Here is a 25,084-nt window from a genome sequence, read left to right on the forward strand (position 1 = left end):
TTTTTTTTTTTTTACAGTGCTGTTGATATGGTGTTTTGCATTACGCAATAGTGCTGCCCCTCCCATCCTCTGAAAATCAGCACATTCCCTCTCTCACATCCCTTTCTCTACCTCTCTCTCCCTCCCTCCCTCCCTCCCTCACTTGTCCTGATATTAATGACACAGCTATCTGAGGCAGCGGCAGTTCCCCTGCGCTCTTTCCCTCCTGCAGACTGCACTCATACACATGCACACACTCTCTTACACCAAATAAGATACTGGACACACATCCACACACTTACACGGGACATCTGCAGGCACACACACATGCACACACATACAAAAACACTACTATACACTCCAAGTTCATATCAGAGGCAGCCACAGACGCTTTCTCTTTACACACACTTATTTAAAAATCTCACAGAAGGATGAGGACAATTGGACTTTGCGTTTGTGCTGGTCTCCTGCTTACAGGCACCTTATTACTCAGAATCAGCCAGGCAGCAGACTTTCCTGGTAACTCTCACCAGCGATGGGACTCTAGAGGATCCTACCATTTGGGATTTGAGTCTGGTACTCCCACTTCTTGCCCTGTCAAACTTAGACCTATGGGCCAGTGTGGGAGCTCTGGGGCAGAGGACGGGGAGGACTGCCCTTACCAGATCACTCTGCCTCCCCTCACCATCCAGCTGCCCAAGCAGTTCAGGCTGCTGGAGAAGACGATGAAGGAGCTGCAGAGCCTGAAGGAGGTAGTGAACAAGCTGAAAAGCGGGTGCCAGGAGTGCCGTGGGGCACGGGGCAGCGGAGTTTTTGGACACCAGCAGGCAGACCAGATCCCGATTCAGGGGGATGCCGGGGAAAAAGTGACGGGGCAGGAGGTGCAAGGTGGATCCAGCCAAGAGGAGAGGGGAGATGGGATGGTTCCTGGAGCTACTGTGGATGCCGCAAGACCGGGTTCAATTTTTGGGAAACCTGCTCCGAGCCAAAACATGCAGGAGATGCAGGTAAGAGGCAAAGTTAACACTTACAGGAAAAGATATAAGACTGAACCAAGGAATAAATCATTTACCTTACAAATACACTTGGTTGAGCTCAAATTTATCATTTATTCACCTTGATCTAAAATTGTTTTGGTATAGTTCAATACAGCGTGCATTTTCTGCTACATCTGTAGAGCACAGAGGTGTGTACAACATGTGAAATAGTAGCACTGCACCATTTCCTCTGTTTCCTCTGTTCCATTAAAACCCTGCAAATTGTCAGAAAGCCAGATCTTTAGCAGCTTTGTGAAAGTGTTAGGGGACACTGATATGAAGCGCGTTTCATGCTTCCAGTCAGATGCGCCCAGCTGGAATGCAAACTGACCAGATGTCAAAAGACACGCAAAGTCCTACCTGGCGCCACTCCGCCAGGGAAAATTTCTGGTACAATAAGCAGGGTGGGAAAATCGGAGTTAGACACCAGCCCAGTGACAGTAAATTTCTGCCGTCTGGTAAGCTTATTGACTCTCACAGCCACTTTGGCAGACAGCCAATCGTAACGCAGACTTTGTTTCCATTCTAAAATTCAAATTGGCTGGTGAAACAATGAAGGAGGCTGGTGACTTCGGTAATCTGCCTGCTTTGTAGTGCGTGCCAAAAATAATTTCCTTCACGCTTGCTCTGGCCTTTCTCAGGTGAAGCTGAATAGGATGTCAGCCAGCCTGCGCAATGCCAGGAACCAAATCTCAGCTCTGCAGGGTCGACTGGAGGGAATCAACCTTCTTAACATGGAGAATGTACAGGCTATAGTGGACAGGCGGGTGGAGAACATCACCGGAGTGGTCAACAAGCTCAGCTCCAGCTGTACCACCGAATGTCCAGCCCAGACTGGCCCTCAGTGTAAGCTTACTTTTATTAAGATAATTAATAATAATAATAATATTCTCTACATTGTTATACTTACCCTCCATTCCTTTGGTCCTGTTATTTTTCATCTGATCTTGTGATCTGCCCTCTCCATCTTCCCAGTGACAAGGGCTTTCAGTTAAAAGAGAATGTGTTTTTCTGTTATGTTTTATTCTGTTATATCTTTGCCATTTCATGTTTCGCCCCCCTTTTCTCTTCTGTTCTTCTCATACATTTTTGTAATCCTTCTGAGCATGATCAAGAGTGCACTTTTCAATTTTTTATTTCCTAAAAAAAAGATGTTATTATTGTAATAAAACTCTGTTGGTTAAATAAGTTTAGCAGTTCAGGGTTGCAAGGGGATATATTTTCTGGCATAGGCTGTATTCAATCATTCCTGAGTGGACATTATAATCAACTTCAAAAATAATCAGAGTCAGGGTGTTTACTTTCACCCAACAAGACCTTTCTTCCTTGGAAATGAAAAGTGAAATCTATGTTGCCAGTGTCCTTGTCAACCACACTCACTGGTCTGTTGCAACATCTCTCCTCCATTACTGATATGAAGAATATTATATATTTAGGTGTAGTCTAGATTTGAGAAATGGAATTTTCCATCATCTTAATGCGTACCAAAAGGTTACTGTATTCATTACATTACTGGAGTGGAGTGGCTGGTTCAGAGTAGCCAGTGCACAAATGGACAGAGTGAAATAGCTTTAAGTTGAGCACATACTGCACTGGAGTGAAGCAATAGAACTTGGTTCAAAGTGAGAATTCACTTTAACTCTTACATAACTAACCGAAGTGACCCCTCACTACTCTCCATACGCACAAACTCAAAAAGGGAAGGCAGAAAAAGACCCACACTTGAAAGTAGGAATGCACACATAGTGAAACTCTGGGCCGATACACATCGACAGTGAAATGCTTTAAAGTGTAACAGCATCACGCTATCTTTGAACAATTAGCCAGCATGAAATTGATTCGAGCAAAATAGATGAATATCACTGACACCAGTAGATGCTGTTGTACTTGGAGATATCAGCCAACAAACCAACACTAGCTGATATCGATATTTTGCAGATTAATCTGTGCTTCCCTGCTTGGAAGTTTTATGACCGTTTAAACAAGCCTGCGATATTGTATCTAGAAACAGTGGGGGTTGCAGACTAGCTAAGCAAAACAAATACCCCACTTTACATTGATGTAAAAGCTATTTTGGATGCGAGCACAGTAGAAATGCAGGGCACTTTCAGAAAGCAAATACTATCCAGTACTTCACTATGAATGTTACACTATATTGGGGCTTTTATGTAGAAAACAGATGTGAGCTTATTTCTAAGCAGATTAGCTGGAACAGTGGTGTGAAGGGAATCCCATCCCTTTCTCTTCTGTTTGCTTCTCCAACTTGCTTCTTTCTCCATCAAACCTGATCATTTTCCCCCTCCCTTATGCATTTATCCTCAAAGCATCTATACCCTCTCCTCATTTTTCCTCTATTTCATATTTCTTTTTCTATTGCCCTACCTCTTACTGTCTCCCCCTCTTTAATTCTCTTTCCTAGTCCCTTCTCTCTGCTTCCCTCCCTGCCTCCTTCTGGAGGTCATGCTCTTGGATGCTCATTACTGCATAAAAAGACAAGCGCTCATTATCTCTTGCCAATACCACAAGTAATAATGAAGGCGGCTTTCCTGACACTACAGTAGTCACGGATGGCACCCAGGGTCAGTAGCACTTGTCTTTCTACATCTATCTGCTTTGTTCAGGTCAAGAACTGGATAAGCATCCGACTTCAGCTCAGGAGACCGTGCCTAATGGTGTCTGAATTCCATCCAAATGTAGCAGAAAAGAAACAGCTGCTGTTACTGAGGAAAGCGACCAATACGTTGTGTTAGGGTGTTTCACAAGATCACTCAAATTAGAAATCGCGATAAAAAGTTACTCCAAAAGTTGCTAAATGAACATCTTTTAGAATTTTTCTTGTCTTAAAACTTTCAAACCAGATGCTGATCATGTTCCTCTGCGAGCTCCTAATGGGCAGAGTAAAACAGACTTTCACTGATAAGAGTTTCCTGGTTATTTACCACAATGTCAAAAGTGTTTAGTGAAGCAAAAAATAAACTATCTAGCATTTTAACTAAAGCTACATAAGGCATTTCTGGCAGGTTAAAAAATTGCTGTAGGCCTTTTACACAAACTGCACTGACAAATTTTAAAAAATGCCAACTTTGTGAGGACCGTAACCATCATTTAACCCAATGTAGAATTGCAATTTCACCATTAATAGGGAGTAAAACTACATTTGTCAAGATGCTGTTATCACTCTAAGTGCTCTAAGCGTTCATTTTCGCTCATTTTGCCAATTTCCATTTTTGCAACGAGCACTGATCTTCACTTTCACTCCTGCAGGAAGCATAGAAATTCATGTCCCTGTTCAGCTACATTAACTCAATCATACAAAATGAGAATAGATGTTCAGTCCTCCATCAAGAACTGCTCGTTTGGAAATTTGGTGTCAGGCAACTTCATAAGGGAAGCACAGTTTTTTTTAGTTTCTTTCCATCAAAACTGAAGTAGTATAAGCAGTAGTATGCTATCGCTTTCGATACACATTTCCTCAGTTGACATGAGGCATACTTCTTGATAATAATTGTCTTCCTTTTATGAGAATCTCTTGTGTGGTCTGAAGTCAAACAGGCAAAGCGCCAAGAGTCAAATCAGTCTGTCAAAATGTCATCTATAAAAAGCATGTCAGTCAATATGGCGTGGGACTCATCAGCCTATGTCAGTCGACTTGCCAGTCAAAAAAGTGAGTAAGAAAGAAGAAGAATGGGGAAACTTTGCTCTGGTAAAATTGTTTGAACTTTCCCATCAGAGCAAAACAACATATGAGTCATGTTCCAGTGCTTTGTCTGACTTCTCACTGCTGTGGGATTTGCGGGGAAAAGTCATGACATAGGCTAAAATTGCTGCTTCGATGAGTTTACAGGGCCTTCGTTGTCAAGGTTAGAATAGTAATGTGGGTACCAGGCTTTTACCTCACGCTGTTTCTCTGCTGTCCACAAACAACAACTCAGAAATGAGTACATCCCCTAGCGGGCTTTGTCCTTTTACTGTAAAGATACACTGTTTTGGGATCATTTTCAGAAATGACACATATCACTTTCCTTGTCCCAGACCAATTAGCTATTAATTTTCCTCAACAGTCACATAGACAGCCCATCAGCCAAGAGTTTTTCAGGAACGAGTAAGTGGCTGATATTAGAGTTATTTAGGTCAGGCACATTGCCAGACGTACTGAGATGGAGATCACTCTTGTCTGTCTCGGGACACTGACTGCCCAGTCAGATAGATGGGGACAAATAGAAAAGAAGATGTAAAGTGGCGACACTGCAGTCAGACGCTGAAAGTGAGTGTGACACTGAAAGAATTTACGGGTCAATTCTTTTGTTGCCAAATGCCGACCGAGCTGTTAAGGTGACAAGGATACATTTCAACCTTGCGATCGACTCCCATATGGAGTGATTTACCATCTGCAGCTATTTTGCACTTGAAGCATTCAAGTGTAATGTTGTCAGAAAACGAAGTTGCTTATTTAGAGAGCAAAATAAATGTTTGTGCTCCATCTGCTAGTTCAGTTCCTTTTAAAATAGAAATACAACTATCTACAGCAACATGCATTTTTCATTCTACAAACACTGTTCACTCCCTACACCTGTTTTCCTTCCTATACCAGTACTACTGCTGGGGTATGAGCACCGCCTACCCCAGCACTATTATAATCTACTGCACCTCTAGAGAGATTAAGGACTATGAGAACATTGTATCATCAATGGAGCGCATCTAACACTCAAAAGGAGTCCAACATGCTGCCTGCCCAGTGTCAGGACAATTTAGACCCAAGGTGCCAGTGTGCATGGAGGGGGTATGGCTCTCTAATCCAGTTTTACACTTTCCCACGTTTTAACAAGACTGTTCCATTCACTTCCAAAATCCTAACTGACAGGAGTCTTTGGACCTTGGTTTTGGATTGATTCGGTAGCCTGCAATGCGACACAAGGGATGGGAGGAAAAGGTAGACGAATAAGTGGCCAGGTAAAAAAAAAGTGCTCAGAATGCATTGAAGGTATACAAAATGGACCTGTGTTGTAGCACGTGGGGAGATTAGAGGAATTTATCCCCTGGCAGAGGCTGTTTCTTCAATGGTTCTAAATACTATATTTCAGATAAGCATGGATATATTGTGAAATACATATTTCACAATCAGCTTGTTTTTAATGTTATTTTATACATAATAAATGGTTAGGGGAAGATGTCTGACAGGCAAAAAGAATGTGGTGAAGGGGTGTTTTTGTGTTTGAATGCATTCCTCTTAAATGAAGGCAGGGATGAGAAATTCCACACTGGATTTCCTACTAACCTATCTCATTTTCTTTTCTCCAGCCTTCCTCAGCCTCAGGGCCTGTTTCTATTACTGTCTCAGGGAACAATGCCAGACCAAAGTGAAAATATTACTGAATATCATCCAGTAACATCTGCTTATAACTACTCTCCCTTCTCTCTTTCTCACTGCCACCCATGCAGTCATCTTAGCCCCTCGGGACTGTTCAGACTACAATGTGCTGGAAGTGAGGAGGAACGGTATTTATCGTGTGACACCTGACGCTCGCAATGGGACGTTTGAGGTATTCTGTGACATGGAGTCCTTCGGAGGTGGCTGGACTGTGATACAGCAACGCCTCAATGGGTCCGTCAGCTTCAACCGCACCTGGGCTGAGTATAAGAAAGGCTTTGGGAACCTCAGGTTAGTTATTTTCTTTACCCCTCCTCCCCCACAATTGGGCATTCCTCTGATAATTTACGACAAAGCATGCTCAGCATATCCAGGATATCTTTTCCTTATCTTGCTTCACTTATTCAAACATCAGCAATCAGCCTAAGCAGTCACGCAACGGTGGTTATGAACTGCATAAGTAAACCCAGAGCTTTCCAATATATGAACGCATTCACTCAAATTAGTGTTTAGATGTGTATATACTACAGTGGTTGCCTTATTCTTTCACCTGGAGGCCTAGATGTCTGAGAGCCATGTTCCCCAACAATATATTAAGGCTAATAGAACAATAAAATGGTTTATTGTTCTATGGTCTGCAGCGAAGGTAAAAGAAAGTGAAGGAACAACGTTGCTTTTAAGAATCTAGATTTATTACTGAGATTCATCGAGTAAAGAAAAAGATCCTAGATGCCTAGATCCTTTTGAAAAACCTTTAGGCCCTCTTACTATCTGTGCACCAAGGTCTAAGCGATCCTCCAGGAATGGTGATCCTATTTTCCAAGGATCTGATTGGTCAGTAGATGGTGATTTCATACATGTGGACCTCTTATCTTGACCATAACCTGTTGTGGAGCAGGTTAGGTCTGCAGCACAAGTTACCATGGTGATAGTAAGACTCAAACTGCTTTTGCAATACTGAAAACACAGGATTAAACTCAAAGTTACCAGACGTTAAGCCCAAAAACTGCTTCTTAGTACAGGAATCTGTCCAGTTATTGTTTACAGTCTGAATCTGAATGTGTATAAACCTTTTAAAAACCCAATAAAAGGCTTAATCCATACACTTTTCCCATAGAAATAGCATTAGCTGTCAGAAGCAACAGATAAAAGAAACAAAAACATCCCCTTTTGAAAGACATTCTTAGAATAACGAAATGTGCCACGCATCATGTGTATCAGTGAAGCCTTAAGCTAGTGAGAGCAAGGTTCTTTGTTCACAGAGAAGCTTCAAAGTTTACGCTGCCAGCTTGCAACCAAACTCCTTACATAATGTATCTGGTTGCAAATGCAACGACTGACACTGAAAACTCTTTTTAATGTCATGTGACATAGTGACATTAAGCAGGTCCAGCCAAGGTTGGACAACTTTTTTAATTAGCATGCATTGTTATATGTCAAGCCTGTATCATTTTAAGTCAGCACTACACACTACTGCATTAAGTCAAACTCAACTATTTTCTGGACCCTCATTGCACTAGAGCAGGGGTGCCCAATCCCGGTCCTCGAGAGCTACTGTCCTGCAGCTTTTAGATGCATCCCTACTCCAACACAGCTGAATCAAATGGTTTGATTACCTCTTCAGCATGCCATCGTGTTTGGCAAAGGCCTGATAACAAGCCATTCATTTGATTCAGCTGTGTTGGAGTAGGGATGCATCTAAAAGCTGCAGGATAGTAGCTCTCGAGGACTGGGATTGGGCAGCCCTGCACTAGAGCCTACCACATGCTCATCTAACTAGCTGCAAGCTATACAGTTTGAAAGAATACACAAAAACAAGCAGTTTGTTCAATGTATTTATTTTTTTGTCTTGCTAGTAGGAAATTGTTCATCTATACTGTTCTTTTACCAGTGAATTAGAGCTCATTTAATGTCATGTGCTACAGAATACTTTTACCAAAACCTGAGAGAGTCTAATCCCTCAGTACTTAGGAGCTAATGATGCACACCTGTTCTCTATATCACTGTTTGTTCAACACCTGTTTTCATTATCAGTGATTGATTATCATGCATAAAACTAAGGGGACGTATAGAGATATTTAAAAAAGATCAGAACTTTTTCCTGTGTGTTTTGGTCTTTGGTCCACATGATAACACTGTGAGTCTGCCATATTTGTAGTGCTGTTGTATGTACAGGAAGGACTGTTATACCCAAAGTATTCAAAGTGGAAAACCCAAGTGCTGCATTCCATCATGCATTGCGTTGAAGTAAAAGAGACAGAGTAAAGAAACAAAAGAAAGCAGAACACTAAATAAACTGCCACAAAGTATTTAGATTCATCAACTTGAGGAATTACACTCTGTTCAATGCACTTATCAGAAATATGCACATTATTAGTCACTTATCTAACCGATGTTGATCTATTCTGCTCTAACTGTGTGACAGCGTTGATGTAACAAGACAGAGAAAATGAGGCAAATATTATCAGAAGCCATTTTTCCATTTTGTTATTGGGCTCGCTATTTAGCTTTCTACATAAAACTCCTTATACAGGGAGTAGAGAGTAGTGAATGATCACAAGTACAAAAACAACATTTTTGGCTCATAAGGCCAACAAGAGTTTATGGCTTTGAGGTCAGGGTAATGCTGCCTGTTGGTTTGGCATGCTCTTAAACCCCATTCATTTCATTTTTATCTTTTTGTGCAGACTTATTTACTTAGCAAATGAAGGAGAAAAGGCACCATTTTCAAAAGAAGACTCAAGTTACATGTGGACTAGGCCTTAGGGAAATGATGACCACAGTAGATGATCTGACCCCATTTCAACTGATCATAAAGTTGCAGATATAAAACAAATTATTCAAAACAACCTTCTGAGCATGTCTGAATATCCAGCATTAAACTCCCACTAAAAGAATGTCTCCTCTCCTCCTCTCCTGTTTTCCTCTATTGGAGTACACATGCATTTTGCTAAAAAAATTGAAATTCTAACATAGTATGTGAGCTTTATATATATATATATATATATATATATATATATATATATATATATATATATATATATATATATCAGCATGCCTCATTTTGTTCCTTTCTATCCTGCAGAGGTGAGTTCTGGCTGGGCAATGACCATATCCATTTGCTGACAAAAGCAAAAGATATGATTCTGCGTATCGAGCTAGAGGACTTTGAGGGTGTCCGGGAATATGCAAAGTATGATCAGTTCTATGTGGCCAATGAGTACCTACGCTACCGTCTGTCTGTCAGTGGATACAGGTACAGGGTTCACTTCTGCACATGCAATATTTCTCACTCTCAGTTGCTGCTAGAACACCTTAAACTGGAACAGCACACCTTATATATCAATGTCTCATTACAGTGGGACGGCTGGGAACGCCCTCAGTTTCAACAAGCACTTCAACCACGACCAGAAGTTCTTCTCCACACCCGACCGCGACAACGACATGTACCCCTCTGGGAACTGCGGCGGCTACTACAGCTCCGGCTGGTGGTTTGACGCCTGCATGTCTGCCAACCTCAACGGGAAGTACTATCACAAGCGATACAAGGGAGTCAGGAACGGGATCTTCTGGGGAACGTGGCACAACATGTCGACCGAGTACTACCCCACCAACTACAGGCAGGCTTTTAAAACTGTCAAAATGATGATACGGCCCAAGAACTATGGTCCTTAAAAGGACAGGTAAATATTGGTGAGTGCAGTCATGCAGGCAAAGACAAAGAAAATGGAAGAGCAAGTACATAAGGACTCAAACACACATACACTCACTAGTAGTCATGCATTTACACATTTACACATGCGTACGTGTGCACATAGGACTATAAGTAGTTTGGTGCATTAATGATAACAATAATTGTGAAAAATTTAAGTGTGCTATTACTTTTCCACTCTAGTGAGTGTGGCCTTCAAAATGTTGGATTAAAATGATGATAATAAAGGACAATGGACTATGAACAATGATGGACTAATAAAATTCTTTAAAAAAAAAAAACAAAAAAAAAACTCCCATGCAGTGTAGGCCAGCCTCCTACGTGGGCCATAACATTAAATTGAGGGTTACCAGAAGAGATTTTTTCACTGGTCTTTGACATTTTTTTTTCTCTTTCTGTCCTGCTGCCTCCTGCCATAAACCCAGCATAGAAACACAGCACAGCACATACTAGTAGTAAAAACTAATGAGCTATCACTTTCTCTGCTGTAAATGATTTTGTAATTAACAGCAGCCACCCAAGTGAGGTATACGAGAGCTGATGATACAGTTTTGAGTGGGTCCGATAATCATTACGAAAGACTTCAAGCTGGAGAGTCAAACTGTTAGAAAAATTACAGTCAGTAATAAATGTATAGCTTTACTTGGCCCTTCTCTGGCATTTATCTCACTGCTCTCGGGCAGCTTGCCGATTTATCATTACCCCATACCACAGAAGACATCCCAGTATAAATACGCAGCATCCAATAAATTTCTATTGAGTCATGTATGTGTGTGCATTCTGCATTATTGATGTTTAACTAGAGTCTTCTTGAGAGCAGCCACGAAGCAGGACATTGCAGTGAGGAAAAAAAATGTGTTTCCAAGCTTTGGATGCACCGAATTACTGCACACTTCTCTATGCCATAATCTGTAAAATCTTCTTCTTGTACAATACTGCTATCTAATGTTAGGAAACTGTATAGCACCATTTATTTCATTTTATACACACTGTAAATGGGAAGGATTGGGGAAAGAAATGCTTCACTATGAGGATGTGTATAGTATTTATTTTACTTTGAGAGGTATGATAGCTTTTATATGATACAATGGTCATGCAGTACAGAGTCTAATGATTGATGACATTTGAGTAATGACAAGGACTAGGCATAATTGTGATCATTCATAGTAAATATCTGCGTAAAATTGGAATTCTTTGTGTATCAGATTGATCTTTTCTATCATTCATATTCAGCTGTTGTGCCAATAGATATGCAATTTTTATATTGGGGGAAAAAAATTAAATTAATATTCCATGGCTGTGTTGCACATTTCAATGTTCGGTCGGTTTAAAATCATTTTCATGCCTGCTCCACTTGTGTACTGGAATCGCCTTTCAAACGAATGTATACAAAAAATGTATACAAGTTTCGCATGAGTGTCTTTGAAAGTGTCTGCCGTCTAGTGTCCGAGGCTGAATGAGGCTTGTAAAAATGCAGGATGAGGTGCTGCATGCCCATAACAAATGGGTTTATGAGGTGTTGAACCAATAAAGCCACTAAATAAAAGGCAGATTTCATATTGGCTTCGCAGAAGATGATAAAACTGTGGGACTGTGACTTTACTGTCTGTTTACTGTCTGTGATGATAAAGTTAATAAAAGTGTTGTGCTCATTCACAGGATGACTCCTAAATATTCACTTTTTTTCACACTTAATGTTTATGACAAACACTTTAACGCACATTATGTATGTGCAATACTTTGTTATCAGAAATTAAACTGCAAAAGAATGGAGGAAATAATAGTCCTGAACATTAGCCTTGTGCAAATACATGCATCTATATCATATCTGATACTATTTTCTTTTCTTTTGAATCATGGCAGTTAAATCTGCCACTATAACTATCAAATAGGGATGTGTCTGTGAAGGTTCTCAGTCATCCAGGTCATCGTAGTCAAAGGAGCTTGCAAAGAAAAGCGTCTGGACGTCCAGACGCTTTTCTTTGCAAGCTCCTTTGACTATCAAATAGGGATGTTTGTCTTTCTGAAAACAATTTAAAAATGCCATTCACAAAATAACAACATAACAATGCACATGATTGTTACCTCATCTAAACACTGGGAGGCAGGACTAGCAGAGACCACAATGGAGGCTGAGGGCTGCTTTTCTGGGAGTGAAGCATCGGGTGCAACGGCCACTAGAGGGGTGTCCTCCTCCATTCCCTTATCCTCATCTTGCTCTTCCACTTCAACTTCTGCACTCTGAGGCCTGCATTCTGTCTCCTCCTGGGATGGATTCACTAGTGATTGGATCAAAACATAATAATATTGAGGACAGAAACACACTAAACAAACATTAGTATCCTACAGGCTGCGTGGGACAGGAATCCGAAAATATGTAAATATTTGTTACACCAAAGTCCTGGCACACAGTTTCAACATTTAATGGCCTTCCCTATGCTTGCTTACCAATAAATAAAACATAAGACTAAAAGTGGGCAGCACAGCGGTGCAGTGGCTAGCACTGTTGTCTCACAGTGACCTGTCCAGGGTGTACCCCGCCTCTTGCCCTATGATAGCTGCCATCGGCTCCAGCCCCACCGCGACTCCGAGAAGGATCAGCGGAAGAGGGTGGATGGATGATTAGAAGTTTTGTATGTGCGGAACACACCGAATTAGACATGCAAAAGCCTGCTTTTATTCTGAAGGATTACGCTTCCGCCGGTGAACACCGGAAATCAAAATCAATAAATATTATTTTTAAACGTAGATCCCACAAAGTAATTCGTGAGCACTGTCCTAAACATATTCAGAAAATTTTAAGATCATGTATATTATTAGACCTGTAAACGTCACACGGAAAGCGTACCTTTTCGAAAAACGCAAAAAGACCAAATTATGACAGCTTATCGGCTATAACTGGTGCTAAGCGGCTCCAGCTTAGTTTCTGCTTCTAAATTCTGCTAAGGCACACGAGAAGGCCATAAAAATAGAAAAAAAATGGGCTAATGTGATACGAAAAGGTGTATACAACATAACAATACAGCACAAGTGTACAACAAGTGTGTTGTTCATTTAAAGCATGCAGAAACTTACTTATTAGCCAGTTTACTTGCTGTGTCCGGTTTTTTGGTGTTTGTTAGATAAACAAGGAAACACATTCCTTATTGTTATATCTCTGGAGTCTTCGCAGGCCTTTAAAATTAAAAAATAATAATAATAATAATTTCACAGCCAATCTCAGCAAAACCCAATCACCGACTTTTCACTTTCCTGGTGTGTTGTGGTTACCATAACAACGACGCTATACGTCCACCTTAACATAAGGAGAAAGCCTTGAATTATTTCACCTTCACTGAAAAGTAATGCGCAAGCTATGGTTATTTTTTCTACTTATCTACCGTTTTCTCCTGTTTTGTTAATACACAAAAATCCCAACGGACTTCATTCAATCCGACAATTAAAAACAAAAAACAAAACTTATTTTACACTTGCAGCGCATGTCCTGCAGATGGCGTTAAATTACAGGTTAATTACCCCCTTTTTTTTTTTTTTTTTAAATCTCTAGCGCTTTATCGTCATGTGTAATAAAATTGGCTCCATGGAACAACATCAGTGGCCAGCTGGCTGAACACCCTGAACTGGTGAGTGTTGAAAACCTTAAAATGATATCCAGGGTGAAAGATGGCAGACATTCAAAGTCATTGTTCTCCTGTGTTGTTGAAAATTTTTTCCCACAGTGGACTGTGGGAGGTGGCATGACCCATAACTTATTCCCGGCAACAGCTGCTGAGATGTGTTGTCTCAGCAGTATATGTATGTGTGTGTGCATGCTGGTATGTGATCCGTTCAAGATGTCCCATTAGGAAAGGATGTGATATTACTAGAAAAGTTGTGAGTTTACTAGCACCAGGAAAGAGAAACCTGTTTGGCAATCCTCAAACATTTGTTATTTGTTGAATTTTATTTTACACTTACTTGGCATGTCCAATATATCTATTGGCTACACACACACACACCACAAAAAAACAAAAACCAACTCATCTTCTAAGTGTGAGTTCTTTTTTTTGTCTAGAAAAGTCATGAATTGTGAAGAGTAATGCAGTCATGTGCATTCACAATGCCATGTGTGCACCCAGTGGAGATGCAGATTCATACATCAAAGCCCTGACAACACACACATATACTTTATTAGGTAAATGTTGCTAGTAGGGTTGGACATAATTTTGCTTTCACATTCAATGCTGGAAACATTCCTTTAGAGATTTTGGTCCATATTCACATGATAGCATTATGTACATGCTGCAGATTTGTGGGCTACATATCCATAATGCTAATCTCTCAAATCTCAAAGGTGCTCTATTTGATTGAGATCTGGTGACTATGGAGACCATTCGAGTACAGCGAACTTATTGTCATGTTCAAGGCCCCAGTTTAAAACTCATCTGAGTGTCAGACAGACAGCAGGAATACAAAAGAGGACCCAAAAGCAGACTCAATAGACTGTTTCTTTCTTATTAGCAACACTTCATTGAACACAGGGATCACTGTAGTTAAAGCAGGGCAGTGAGAGGTTTTACAGGTGTGTGATCCACTATGAGGCAGTGATGAGTCATGTCTGCACACAATATTTGCAAAGAGGAGCGATGAATGATTGTTTACTTGGGGTCGCGGAGAGCTGGGTTTCCTAAGGGTGGTGTGGTTTTCCAGGTGAGTGTCAGAGTGTGACTGAATGAGTGAAACAAGATGTCCAACATTTCCTTTTCTTTCTCAGACTGATGGGGTGTAGTGGTGAGCAAGTGTGTGTTATACTTGTATAACTATGCATGTGACAAATAAAGAACCTTGAACCTTGAACCTTGAGGGCAGGCAGGTGAGGTATCTTACCTTTTCTTTTTGCTCCCGACAGCCGAGGAGGAGTGAGCAGCAGAAGCCAGCAGGTGAGTGCTTGAGAGTTATCCAGTAGGCAAGGAAGACCAGTGTCAGAGGAAATCAGGAGAATGATTGAAGAGTGTGACTGTTGATCCAAGGCCAAAGATGACACCATCAGCTAAAACTCTGCCAGAATGTTGAGAACTGAGCTGGTCCTAAAGTACAGCCGGGCTGATTGCCATCCTATCAAGCTCAAACTAGTCTGTGCAATCTCCTCTGATCTCTGGCAGTCAAATGGGATTTTCAGCCAGAGAACTGCTGCTCAGTGGCTATTTCCTTTTTTTCCAGACCATTCTCTGTAAACCCTAGAGGGGACTGTGCAGGTAATTGACAGTAGATCAGCAGTTTTTGAAATCCTCAGACCAGCATCTGGCACCAACAACCATTCCACATTCAAAATCACTTAAATCAGCTTTCTTCCCGATTCTGATGCTCAGTTTGAAATTCAGCAGGTTGTCTTGAGCATATCCAAACACACTGAGTTGCTGCCATGTGACAGAGCTGATTAAACATCTGGTATAACACACAGTTGAACAGGCCTAACTCATGAAGCAGCCCGTAAGTGTTGGTTAGTGAATGCACACAAACAGAAGCTGCCCCTTCAAATGTGCAGTAATACTTACATTCAGATATGTACTAGACTTTTTACTGGCATCAATACAGCAGCAAATTTGCCTGTTACTCATTTCCACATGATGTCCCACCAACTGATAGAAAGTTGGTTATTCAAAGGGTTTTTTTGTCTTCAAAGTCATCAGCTAAAATGAGATCTTTCCAGTTTGTGACATTTATTTATTTTCTGCTACAGATATAACAAAACAGGGGAAAGGATCAGTGACAACAGCATAGCCCATATAAGTAAAAAGCTGGAGAATGGAAGGATAATAGTACCCGCACCCCCTTAAAGAACAAAATTCATTTTTTTAGCTTACTTGCTAAGCAAACATGTCAATAACTTAATAACCACCCCCTCGTTAAATCTAAATAAATCTTCTAGTACTTTGGAATAAACGTGTTTGACACAGTCACATTTCCAAATTAACCCTGAAAATCTTCCAACAGTCTGGATATGTTATCTCTCCAGTCCTGGCAGGATTTAGTTTATTTTGGTATTTAAAAAAATGTCCCTAGATACACCATATTTGGGTAAATAAAACATGACCCTAAAATAATCTGTTCTCGGGTGAATAAATCAGGATTGCCATGTATTGTGGAAATTTGTGCATAAAGCTGACATTTCTTTAGTTGTTGAGCTAGTCAGTGCTTTACATTCGGGTGGGGGGGGCTCCTTTGACTTTGTTCATATTTTGCTGATGTAACTAACATTTCAAGTGTCAAAATATGCTGACTACATATGTTATAAAAGTCTGTTCCACCATGTCTTCTCATCAACCTAACCATAATTGCTGGCTGAGGATTTATGAGTTAGATTTTTTTTCACCACAGTTCAAAGTAACTCCTGTAAAGTTCGACAATCTACAACAGATGTTGATGATGCATGTTGTGTCAGGCAACACGGGGGACTTAGCAAGGCAGAAACAAGGATTACACACTACGTGCAAGTGATCAAGATCGGATTATGGATATCGATGCTAGTCTTGTGTGAAGGAAAATAAACATCCACCTTATTAAGATGTGAAATACTCAAACAAAATCTGTGCTGACAGCAAATCCGAGCACAGTTGGGGTGCCGGGGGTATTCCCTTCTCCTCTCTTGCGTTTTGTAAAACAGGTGAAAAACCAGTGTCGCGCAATGTGCATGCATGTCCCATCTGTGTTTGTTTGCTCCAGGGCTCACGTACAAATCAGGTCATAGGAAAAAGTGACTTTTATGCAACATGCAGACTCCAGACCCCTGTTTTTATTGCAGTACTGTAGTCACAACAAATGCAACTTGGGGATTTGGTGTATTATTACTAGATATATTATATATTATTATTTTTTTTGCACTAACTTGTCTTGTAGCACCTTGGTTCCTGGAGGAACGTTGTTTCGCCTCACTGTGTATTTTTAAACTGTATATGGTTGAAGTGACAATAAAGTTGAACTTGGACTTGGACTTGGATCTTACAAAACCCTTCACCACCACAACCCTCGCTTTTCCTGTTGGAAAACAGCTTCTAAATAACTTAATTAACACACACACACAGACTCAACGTGTGTTGTCTGTACATTTAGTGTGCTGCTAGCTTTTTCTTGTCCAATAACCTTGTAGACAACAACCGGAGACAGTTTTTGAACAGCTTTTGTGCACAGTCGTTTTTAAAATAAAGTTTGTGTCCATGAGAGATCTTTACCTGAATTTTAATGATAGAATAAGATGCAACAATATTGCACAAGATGATACGTGATGTTGTGATTACTGTAATTTGTTTCACTCCCGGGATGGAAACTTAATCCAGCTTCCTTTTGTCTTTAATGTTGGATCAAACTTCACACTGCTGAGCTGGCATTCGGTGTAAATATTTTTGCAGCATCAAATCTCGGTTGAGCAAACTACTTAAAACATAAATCACTGAGGAACTCAGCACTGCTGTTGGCACACGGTGAGGCTGATGTCATTATTCAGAGTCTTGGTGGGATCTCTGTGGAGATTCCGGGATATTGTTCCATAGTGAGTCAGTGGACAGAGAGAAGGCTCAAAGGAAAACTGTTCTGCTGTAATGCAAACCGTAAGACCCCCTTCAGCTTGAACCACTGGCTCTCATAAAAAAAAGGGGGAAAAAAGAAAAGAAAATCAACTATAATGGACAACCTTGAATATGTTTTCAGTATGTCTACAGGAACTGGCAATTGGGGCCATATGTGTGAGTCAGTATCTGTGTACATTTTAGGACACAAGCATGATGTTTAAAGAATGTTTAATCATTCATTTGTATTTTATCATTTGCATCTTTGAAATGTAGCCTCTGAAGTATAATATATCAAAAGATTTATATGTGATGTCCTTATCATGTCAAATCAATCAGATATGCACTTTTCATTTACAGCTTTACCTTTCTATGCTGGATTACACAATACAGTTTACCACACCTATTAATTGAGAACCTTCACAGACACACCTATTAATTTTCCTATTGGGCCACATGAGAAACTTGGACAGTTGTTGAGGACCGCACCAATAAACTGATCTTAAGTCTGCTCAGTATTAATTTGATGTATTCATAAGCTTACTGGTGCAACCCATCATAACAGTTCCAGTTTATCATGTGGCCCAGTGGGGAAATGAATTGCCCACCCCTGCCTTACAGGATGCACTGGATCTTTACTTGGATCTGTATGGCTGTTGAAATATTCAAAACATTCACTATTAAAACCTGTCAAAGTGCTTTACTCGTTCATTTTAAAGAGAATACTTCAGTTATTAATACTACTAACCAACATCTGGTGTCTGTGATCACAAATATTTAAGGTCTTTGATTGCTGAGACTTGCCATTACAGGCTTTTTGGATGAAGTAATGTCTTCATAGATTCACTCATTTAGAAAGTCTACAAGCAAAGACATGTTAGAAATAGAATTATATTAGTTTTAACATGTTTTAGGGTCATTTTGTGGTATTGTTAAAGTAAAATTTTAATGGTATGAGTCTGTTCCTTACTTTGATGTCTTTTTTTTGCCATTTTAGGTTGCTGTGTGTTCCTCAGAAAGCCTGTTCCACTTCTAAGAGAATTAGCTAACGTTTGCTGGTGCGCATATAACAAATATCGACTCATCTGTCTTTAGCCATTTTGTACTTGGAATCTGATGGAAACGCTTTGCACATGCATTTATATTTCTTCTACTCACTCCTGGTGAAGCCCCACAGATCTTGTGCAACAAACAGATTTGAACAGGAAGTGGGAGGGACATTTTAGGCAAATATCCAGACGTTTGTGCCAGAGATGGCTGTACATAGGACAATCTTTCTCAATGATATGATGCATATCCTAGATTAGAAAGAAAATCTGAATCAGAGCCTTTAGAGACAATTAAGAATTCCATACACTGATCCTATTTTTGGAACCTTTTGGATCGAGCATCCGCCGTTCTAAGAGTATAAATTTTATATCACAAGAAAACAAAGAAAAACAAAATAGTTATATATAGTATATATTCATACCATCATGTTAGTTTATACTGGAATTTTCTATGCACTTCTATCATTAGACACTTTGCTGATACACTTTGGAATTTGTTTTCACTTTTTTTGTTTTTTACATCAGCAATTTTGTGTTTTGGATTTCTATTGTGTCTACTCATAAATAAATACCTTCTCCCGCCACATAAATTCCCTCAATTAGATAATCCAGCTCATTTACCCCGTTAATGCATCAAACAATGACTGTATTTATGCTTGGTGCATATAAATGTTAATTCCTGGAGCAAATCGATGGAAAAAGCATTGTTTAAACAATAATTACACATCTTTCTGGGGGTAAAGAATGCCGGCCTAGCTCGCCACTAATTGAAAGGCTGAATCTACTTCAGTTATTGCCTTTCACTTTAAATGCCCACTCTAATTATATAAAACTGGAGTCTACTGACTCACTGTCTTTGTTCACACAAAGGTTTTGGGATTGTAACGGAACCGTGTGTGGTAAAGAAAGTAGATTTCATCCCACAAGTCTTTATAGAGGAGAACGGTGTAGCAAAAAACCCTGCTATCAACAAAGTAATTCATGCCGTTATATGCAGTTGTGTGAAAAAGAGAGTTTTCACAGGACTCCATGCAGTCCTTTGAAAAACAAAGCACTGCTTCAATAGGAATTAAGAAGTAGCAGCCAGGTTTTGCTAATCAAATGCACTTGATTAACTGATCATCAGTAATTGTGTCAGTAAATCCTTATAAACGCAGAAGGTTTTGGCAGCTTGCCGGTCTAGAGTCTTAAGGTATGTGTTAACACAAGGCATTCCCCGAAGAGGGGGTCCCACCAAATTCACCTCCAGGTTCAGATGATTTTTCACACCTATACTTCACTTATTCTGGTCCAAATCAGTCGATGAATTTGAGAACTTGTAGCTTTTCCCTGTCATTTGTTTTGTTTTTACATAGAAAAAAATCCAACTGAACTCCAAGGAAACCAAAATGTATCACTAAAAACCATGTGAGAATGTTGGGTCCACTCATTGGCCAGATTGGTGTCCGGGGTGGGAAAAACAGAAGTAAATATAGGAAGAAGATGTTGTGTGAGAAAATGGAGAATTTATGTTCATTTCACTGCTAGTTGCCAGTGCAGACTTTTGCACTTTTATTCTACTTTTCCACACGTTCACACCATAAATGAAACACTCTGGAGTTTGTTTGGAAAAGTACCGAGGCTAAAAGGTCTCAGTTTCAGTTGTTTTGGTCCTCACCAGTGCGATTACTGTGTTCACACCTGCACAAACGAGCTGCACCAAGGGGGAAAATGAAGTTTGATTTAACACACTCAGACGCCACAGGCCCCGCTTAACATGTTAAATGCTAAAGTTCATGACAGTACAATCAGAAAAAGAGTTAACTGAAGAACGGATTGTTTCTTGCCAGCAGAAGGCTGCTCCTCTCTAAAAAACATTACAGCCTGGCTTAGGTTTGGAAAGTTCAGTCTGTACAAACCACAAGACTTTAAACTTTGGTCTTCCTTTGGACAGACGAGACCAAAGTGGAGATGTTGGCTATAATGCACGGCACCATGTTTCTGTACAAATACCTCATATGTACCAACTGTCAAAAATGATGGCGAAGGATGATTATTTAGGCTTGTTTATCAAAATATTCTAGAGTTGAATGTGAGATGAATCTGTGCTATAACCAAAGCTTAGCTAAAACTAGCTCTTGCAGCAGGACTGAAAATGAAAATAATCAAGGTGTCCAGTCTTCAATGTGAATGAAATGTTGTGATAGGACCTTAAGAGAGCTGTGCATAGATGAATGCTAACAAACTTCAATGGACTAAAGCAACATTGTAAAGAAGATGTGGCATAAATTCCTCCACAATGATGTGAGAAACTGATAAAGTCATTACTTCGAATTCTTGCTACTGACTGCCAATAGCTACTGAATCATGGAGTGTATTTACTTTTCATTGGACTGCAAAGAGTTTCCATAGAGAAAACTCCTATATCCTCAGTTTAAACATTTGTCTGTAAAGCTTGGATTGAAGTTGCAGCCAGTTAATTGATTCCAGGTATCTGGACACCCCCCCCCATGACCTTTGAAGTGGATTTCCCCCAGGACACTACAAAATGGCCTTGGGGATTAGAGTGAAATTACCACAACCTTCCAGTTTCCACTAGGGAAGGATAAAGGGTCCCCTATCTATTTTATGGCTTCCCAGAAACCTGTATAAATTATACAACCAAGGATCTTGAGGTTAAATCGGAATACTGCTAATAGCAAATAGGCCACTAAAATATGTAAAGTTGAACAAAAATACAAGGACAAGTTGAGGACAAGTTAAGTGCCACTAAAACCACTTTTACAATGTAGCAAGTTACCTTTGTTCATTCAGAGAAGCCTTTACATTGTAACCACCGTATGAGTCCTGGCTTGATATAGTGTGTATAGGGTTTACTTAAATACACAGACAGAATTTGAGCTTGTGAAACCTTCACTGCACATGGTTTTTTGTTGTCTTCCTTTCAGCTGCCATTCTTCTCTCTGCTGGACACATAAAAGAGTGTGTTTTGTCTCCTATGACCCTTATGTATAAGCAAAGGTCAAATAAACAGCCAAATAAATGGATACATGTAAAACCTTAAATTAAAATGTAAAAATGGTTGGAATCAGAATAGGTTTGCTGTATTGTAGCCACAATTTAATCATTACAAGTTGTCACAGTGCAGTGTAATAAAATAAAAAATCAAAAAAATCACAACAGACAGAAGAAAGTGGAAAAACACAGTAATTGATGTCTCGTCACCACAGGCGAAATTTAATGACCTGCTAACATCTGTAGCTGACCCCTCCTTGAGAGTATCAGTCTCCTTTATTGCTAACACTGGAATGCCCTGTGAGGAAAGTGGGTAAAAGAAGGAAAGAAAGAGCATATGATGTGTGTTTGTGGAGTGTAATTTGGCTTCTATGAGTGTGACACACTGACAAGGATGGAAACAATTAGCTTCATCTGTTCACCAGATCTGGAGGATAGCCTCTCTTTACATACATGGTCGCGTCTTAGAATTGTGTGTGTGTGTGTGTGTGTGTGTGTGTGTGTGTGTTTCCCACAGATCCACTGGAGAAATCCTCCAGGACCGTCTGGCTTCCTTCCCTTTTATCCCAGCCACAGTCGTCAACAGGCAGCCACATCCTCGCAAACGCTGCCCTTGCTGGTCAAGCTGGTTAAGACTATGGAACATCTAAGATACAAATCTTCTCCTACTGTTTTCTATTTCTATCATAATAAATTCCTTCATGTCCCTCATGATAAATCAATTTCTCTGTTTCTGTTTCTCTGTTTCATTTATCAACACATATTACACTACATGAATTCCCTGCCAGAGACTGAGCCATAAGGTTTAAGGTTAACTCGAACTTGTCGTAACCTAAAACCAAATCTTCAACCTAAAATTACATTTGTAACATGACAGGGACTTGCTTTATGTCCCCAAAAGGAAGGCAAATACAGATTATGTGACTGTGCACACAATGAAAGTAAGCACCTGCCTTCACAACATCTACCACCAAATATAAAAGACGATAGCAAAATCCCTCGAGGAAAAATAGATGTTCCTTTAAAAGGTTCAGTTGGGCTTATACTCCAGGTCCATGTTGGAAAACCTCTTCACTGTTGTGGAAATTTGTGCATGTGTGTTCAGCACAGTGGCCACAGAGTGATACCGTGATACCTCTTATTAAATGAAATCATATAGGACTATACACAGTGAGGTTTTTCAGTAAAGCTGCATTAAGTAGCTGTAAGATTTTTATTGGAACAGGAACATCAGGGACCAATATCTCAAAATTTCAACTTGCAATAACAGAGTTTTGGCCACCCAAAGGCAATGGAAACACAGTGTAAGCAAAGCACAATATCAGCTAATAGATGCTAATTGCACATCTGCTCACATAAAACAATTTCAGCATTTGGAGCTGTGTGTTAGTTGCGCTCATCATCATTTTGAGTTATCTACTTCTGCCTTAACCACAGTGCTAATACGAGCTAGTGCTAAAAAATGCAAATAATGATGAGCTGAAAGATGTTTGAATATTCAAGCTGAGGTGAGCTGCAGAGTTTGGCAACTACAATATAAACTACTCAATACATGAAGATACTGATGAATTTTAAACTAATACACCATCCTAGTGTGTGAATGTGTGTGTGAATGGGTGGATGACTGGATGTGTAAAGCGCTTTGGGGTCCTTAGGGACTAGTAAAGCGCTATACAAATGCAGGCCATTTACCATTTTTATTTACCATCCTATGACTGAAGAGTATTAAATCACAACGGTGAAATAAAAGCCTTTCCAGCACTGACAAGGAATAACTTTCAGGGAAACCAGTGGGTTTTTTCTGTTTCTTTTTTGTTAAATTTTTTGTAAATTATTTTACATCCCAAAAGTACCATCTTCTCTTCTCCTTTGTTTCATATACAGTTTGCAAAAATGTACAAACCACAGAGACAGACTATAATTTTCCATGGTCAGCGCTGCCATTTTGAAGAAGGCACAGTTTAGTTTATAATGATCCATCCGCTACTTTTTTAAATGTGTTTTTTTCTCTCTCGCTCGCTCTGTCTCTCCTGCCTGCGGTCAGAAAAAAAAATTGCTGGAGCTTTTTAGGTAGTAAGGAGGGTTTTCTGTTTAGTCCTCAGGGAGGAGCCTGCACTCCAAAACCAAAATTATAGACTGCAATGCTCAGATTGAGGGGGAGACAGAGAAAGCTCTGCTACAATGCTGCAAACATCTGACCTTCAAAGGACAATTAAGCTCTTAAATTAAAAACTTGTGAGAAGCCTCAACTTTTAAACAGAGAGCGATAAAAAGAACTAGCCAATAGACAAATCATTAAATGTGAATGTTTCTATACGTATCTGCGACCTCTTAAGTGAAAACACTAAGGCTTCTTAAATGGGTTATGACTAACTGCCTGTCTGTCTCTCAGTTTGAGCTGGAAACCGACCCCCCACAACGACCATGTCTTCGCGGTGTTATGCGCATTCCCAAATCCTTCAGCCACCACTGTTTTGAGAACGGCTTCTTGAGTTCTCTCCACGGCAAAACAAAAGCACGAAGTATATAATAGACGACCACATGAACAGCTTGTGTTAAGACGGGGAAATCGTTTTGTAGGAAGAATTTTATTTGAAGTGACGGATGTAAGTCCACAATGTAAGTCAACTAAGGGATCCCCTAGTCATCTCTAACCCTTATTTATCTGGGGAACATGTTATGGCCACGCAATTCAAAGCTCATGCGTGTAAAAACACGTCTTCCTTTATTGTAAAGTAATATGCAGCTCGTTACACTGCACCATATGATGCATAGCAGACTCTTTTTGCATTCTTGGCTCATATTATCAATTCCCTTTTGAAACTTATGAAACGCCTAGAAAACAATGTAGCTGCATTATTTACATCACTCGTTTGCTTTCTATTAGTTAGTTGGTGGAAAAAAATCTTTAACCACTCTCCTTCTAATGTCCTGTTTATAGTTGTTTGAAACCTTTACGCTGTTGCTATCCCAAATGAAACTCAAAAGGTCTCTTCACAGGGAAAAAACCTTATGATGTTTGTAATTTGAGTCTTAAATTGTAAAATGTCATTACACGTTCATGAACAATGCCCTTGTTTCAGTTTTTAACTTAGCAGCCATTCATGAGCTCAATGAAGGACAACAAGACTTGAATTTTGATTAAAATATTAGAGATTTGGAAGAAGAAGAAGAAAAAAAACCTCAAAGTCTTCCATGAAAACATGTGAATGAAGGAATGTTAGTGGTTTGGTTCCATTTTATGGCTTTTATTTTATGGTAGTAGTATTGGTTTAGTTCAAAGACATTTGCAGACAAACATATTATAGTTCACATGCATGTGTACTATATTGTACACATAAATATAAACAGCCTACCAACTGTAAGGGTAAAAAGTTTCAATCCTGAGTTATGGGCACAAACTG

At 39.9% G+C, this 25,084-nt stretch overlaps 2 protein-coding genes and 1 long non-coding RNA gene across 4 annotated transcripts in view; 2 read left to right on the forward strand and 1 right to left on the reverse strand.

The window, feature by feature from the left end:
- Window positions 1-13,384, reverse strand: part of ccdc146 (coiled-coil domain containing 146) — a 63,583-nt gene extending 50,199 nt beyond the window's left edge. The window contains exons 1-2 of one of the 2 annotated variants that reach the window (XM_026146909.1): window positions 13,172-13,384; window positions 12,182-12,375 (exon numbers count right to left, since the gene is read on the reverse strand). In XM_026146909.1, the coding sequence (XP_026002694.1) occupies window positions 12,182-12,375; window position 13,172 (195 nt within the window). In that variant the 5' untranslated portion in view covers window positions 13,173-13,384. Of the gene's footprint in view, window positions 1-12,181; window positions 12,376-12,544; window positions 12,763-13,171 lie in introns of those variants that run through there. The other variant, XM_026146911.1, reaches the window with a different exon arrangement.
- On the forward strand, window positions 151-11,754 carry fgl2a (fibrinogen-like 2a). The gene is made up of 5 exons (XM_026146912.1): window positions 151-986; window positions 1,658-1,862; window positions 6,456-6,675; window positions 9,470-9,640; window positions 9,744-11,754. Exons 1-5 carry the CDS (start codon window positions 411-413, stop codon window positions 10,057-10,059), a joined length of 1,488 nt encoding a protein of 495 aa, XP_026002697.1. The 5' UTR covers window positions 151-410; the 3' UTR covers window positions 10,060-11,754.
- Window positions 13,385-13,657: 273 nt separating the features above from the next.
- Window positions 13,658-22,337, forward strand: LOC113008939 (uncharacterized). Its single transcript, XR_003270090.1, has 3 exons — window positions 13,658-13,719; window positions 14,985-15,015; window positions 22,198-22,337. It is a non-coding gene; the product is annotated as an uncharacterized LOC113008939 (long non-coding RNA).
- The last annotated feature ends 2,747 nt before the right edge of the window (window positions 22,338-25,084 follow it).

The sequence above is a fragment of the Astatotilapia calliptera genome, chromosome 17 (genome assembly GCF_900246225.1).
Source record: "Astatotilapia calliptera chromosome 17, fAstCal1.2, whole genome shotgun sequence".
Classification (NCBI taxonomy): Eukaryota; Metazoa; Chordata; class Actinopteri; order Cichliformes; family Cichlidae; genus Astatotilapia; species Astatotilapia calliptera.

Coding starts and splice junctions, on each gene's coding strand:
- fgl2a (XM_026146912.1), top strand. CDS start 411: ATGAGGACAATTGGACTTTGCGTTTGTGCTGGTCTCCTGCTTACAGGC. Junction 1,863..6,455: donor AGCCCAGACTGGCCCTCAGT/GTAAGCTTACTT, acceptor CCACCCATGCAG/TCATCTTAGCCCCTCGGGAC. Junction 9,641..9,743: donor CTGTCTGTCAGTGGATACAG/GTACAGGGTTCA, acceptor GTCTCATTACAG/TGGGACGGCTGGGAACGCCC.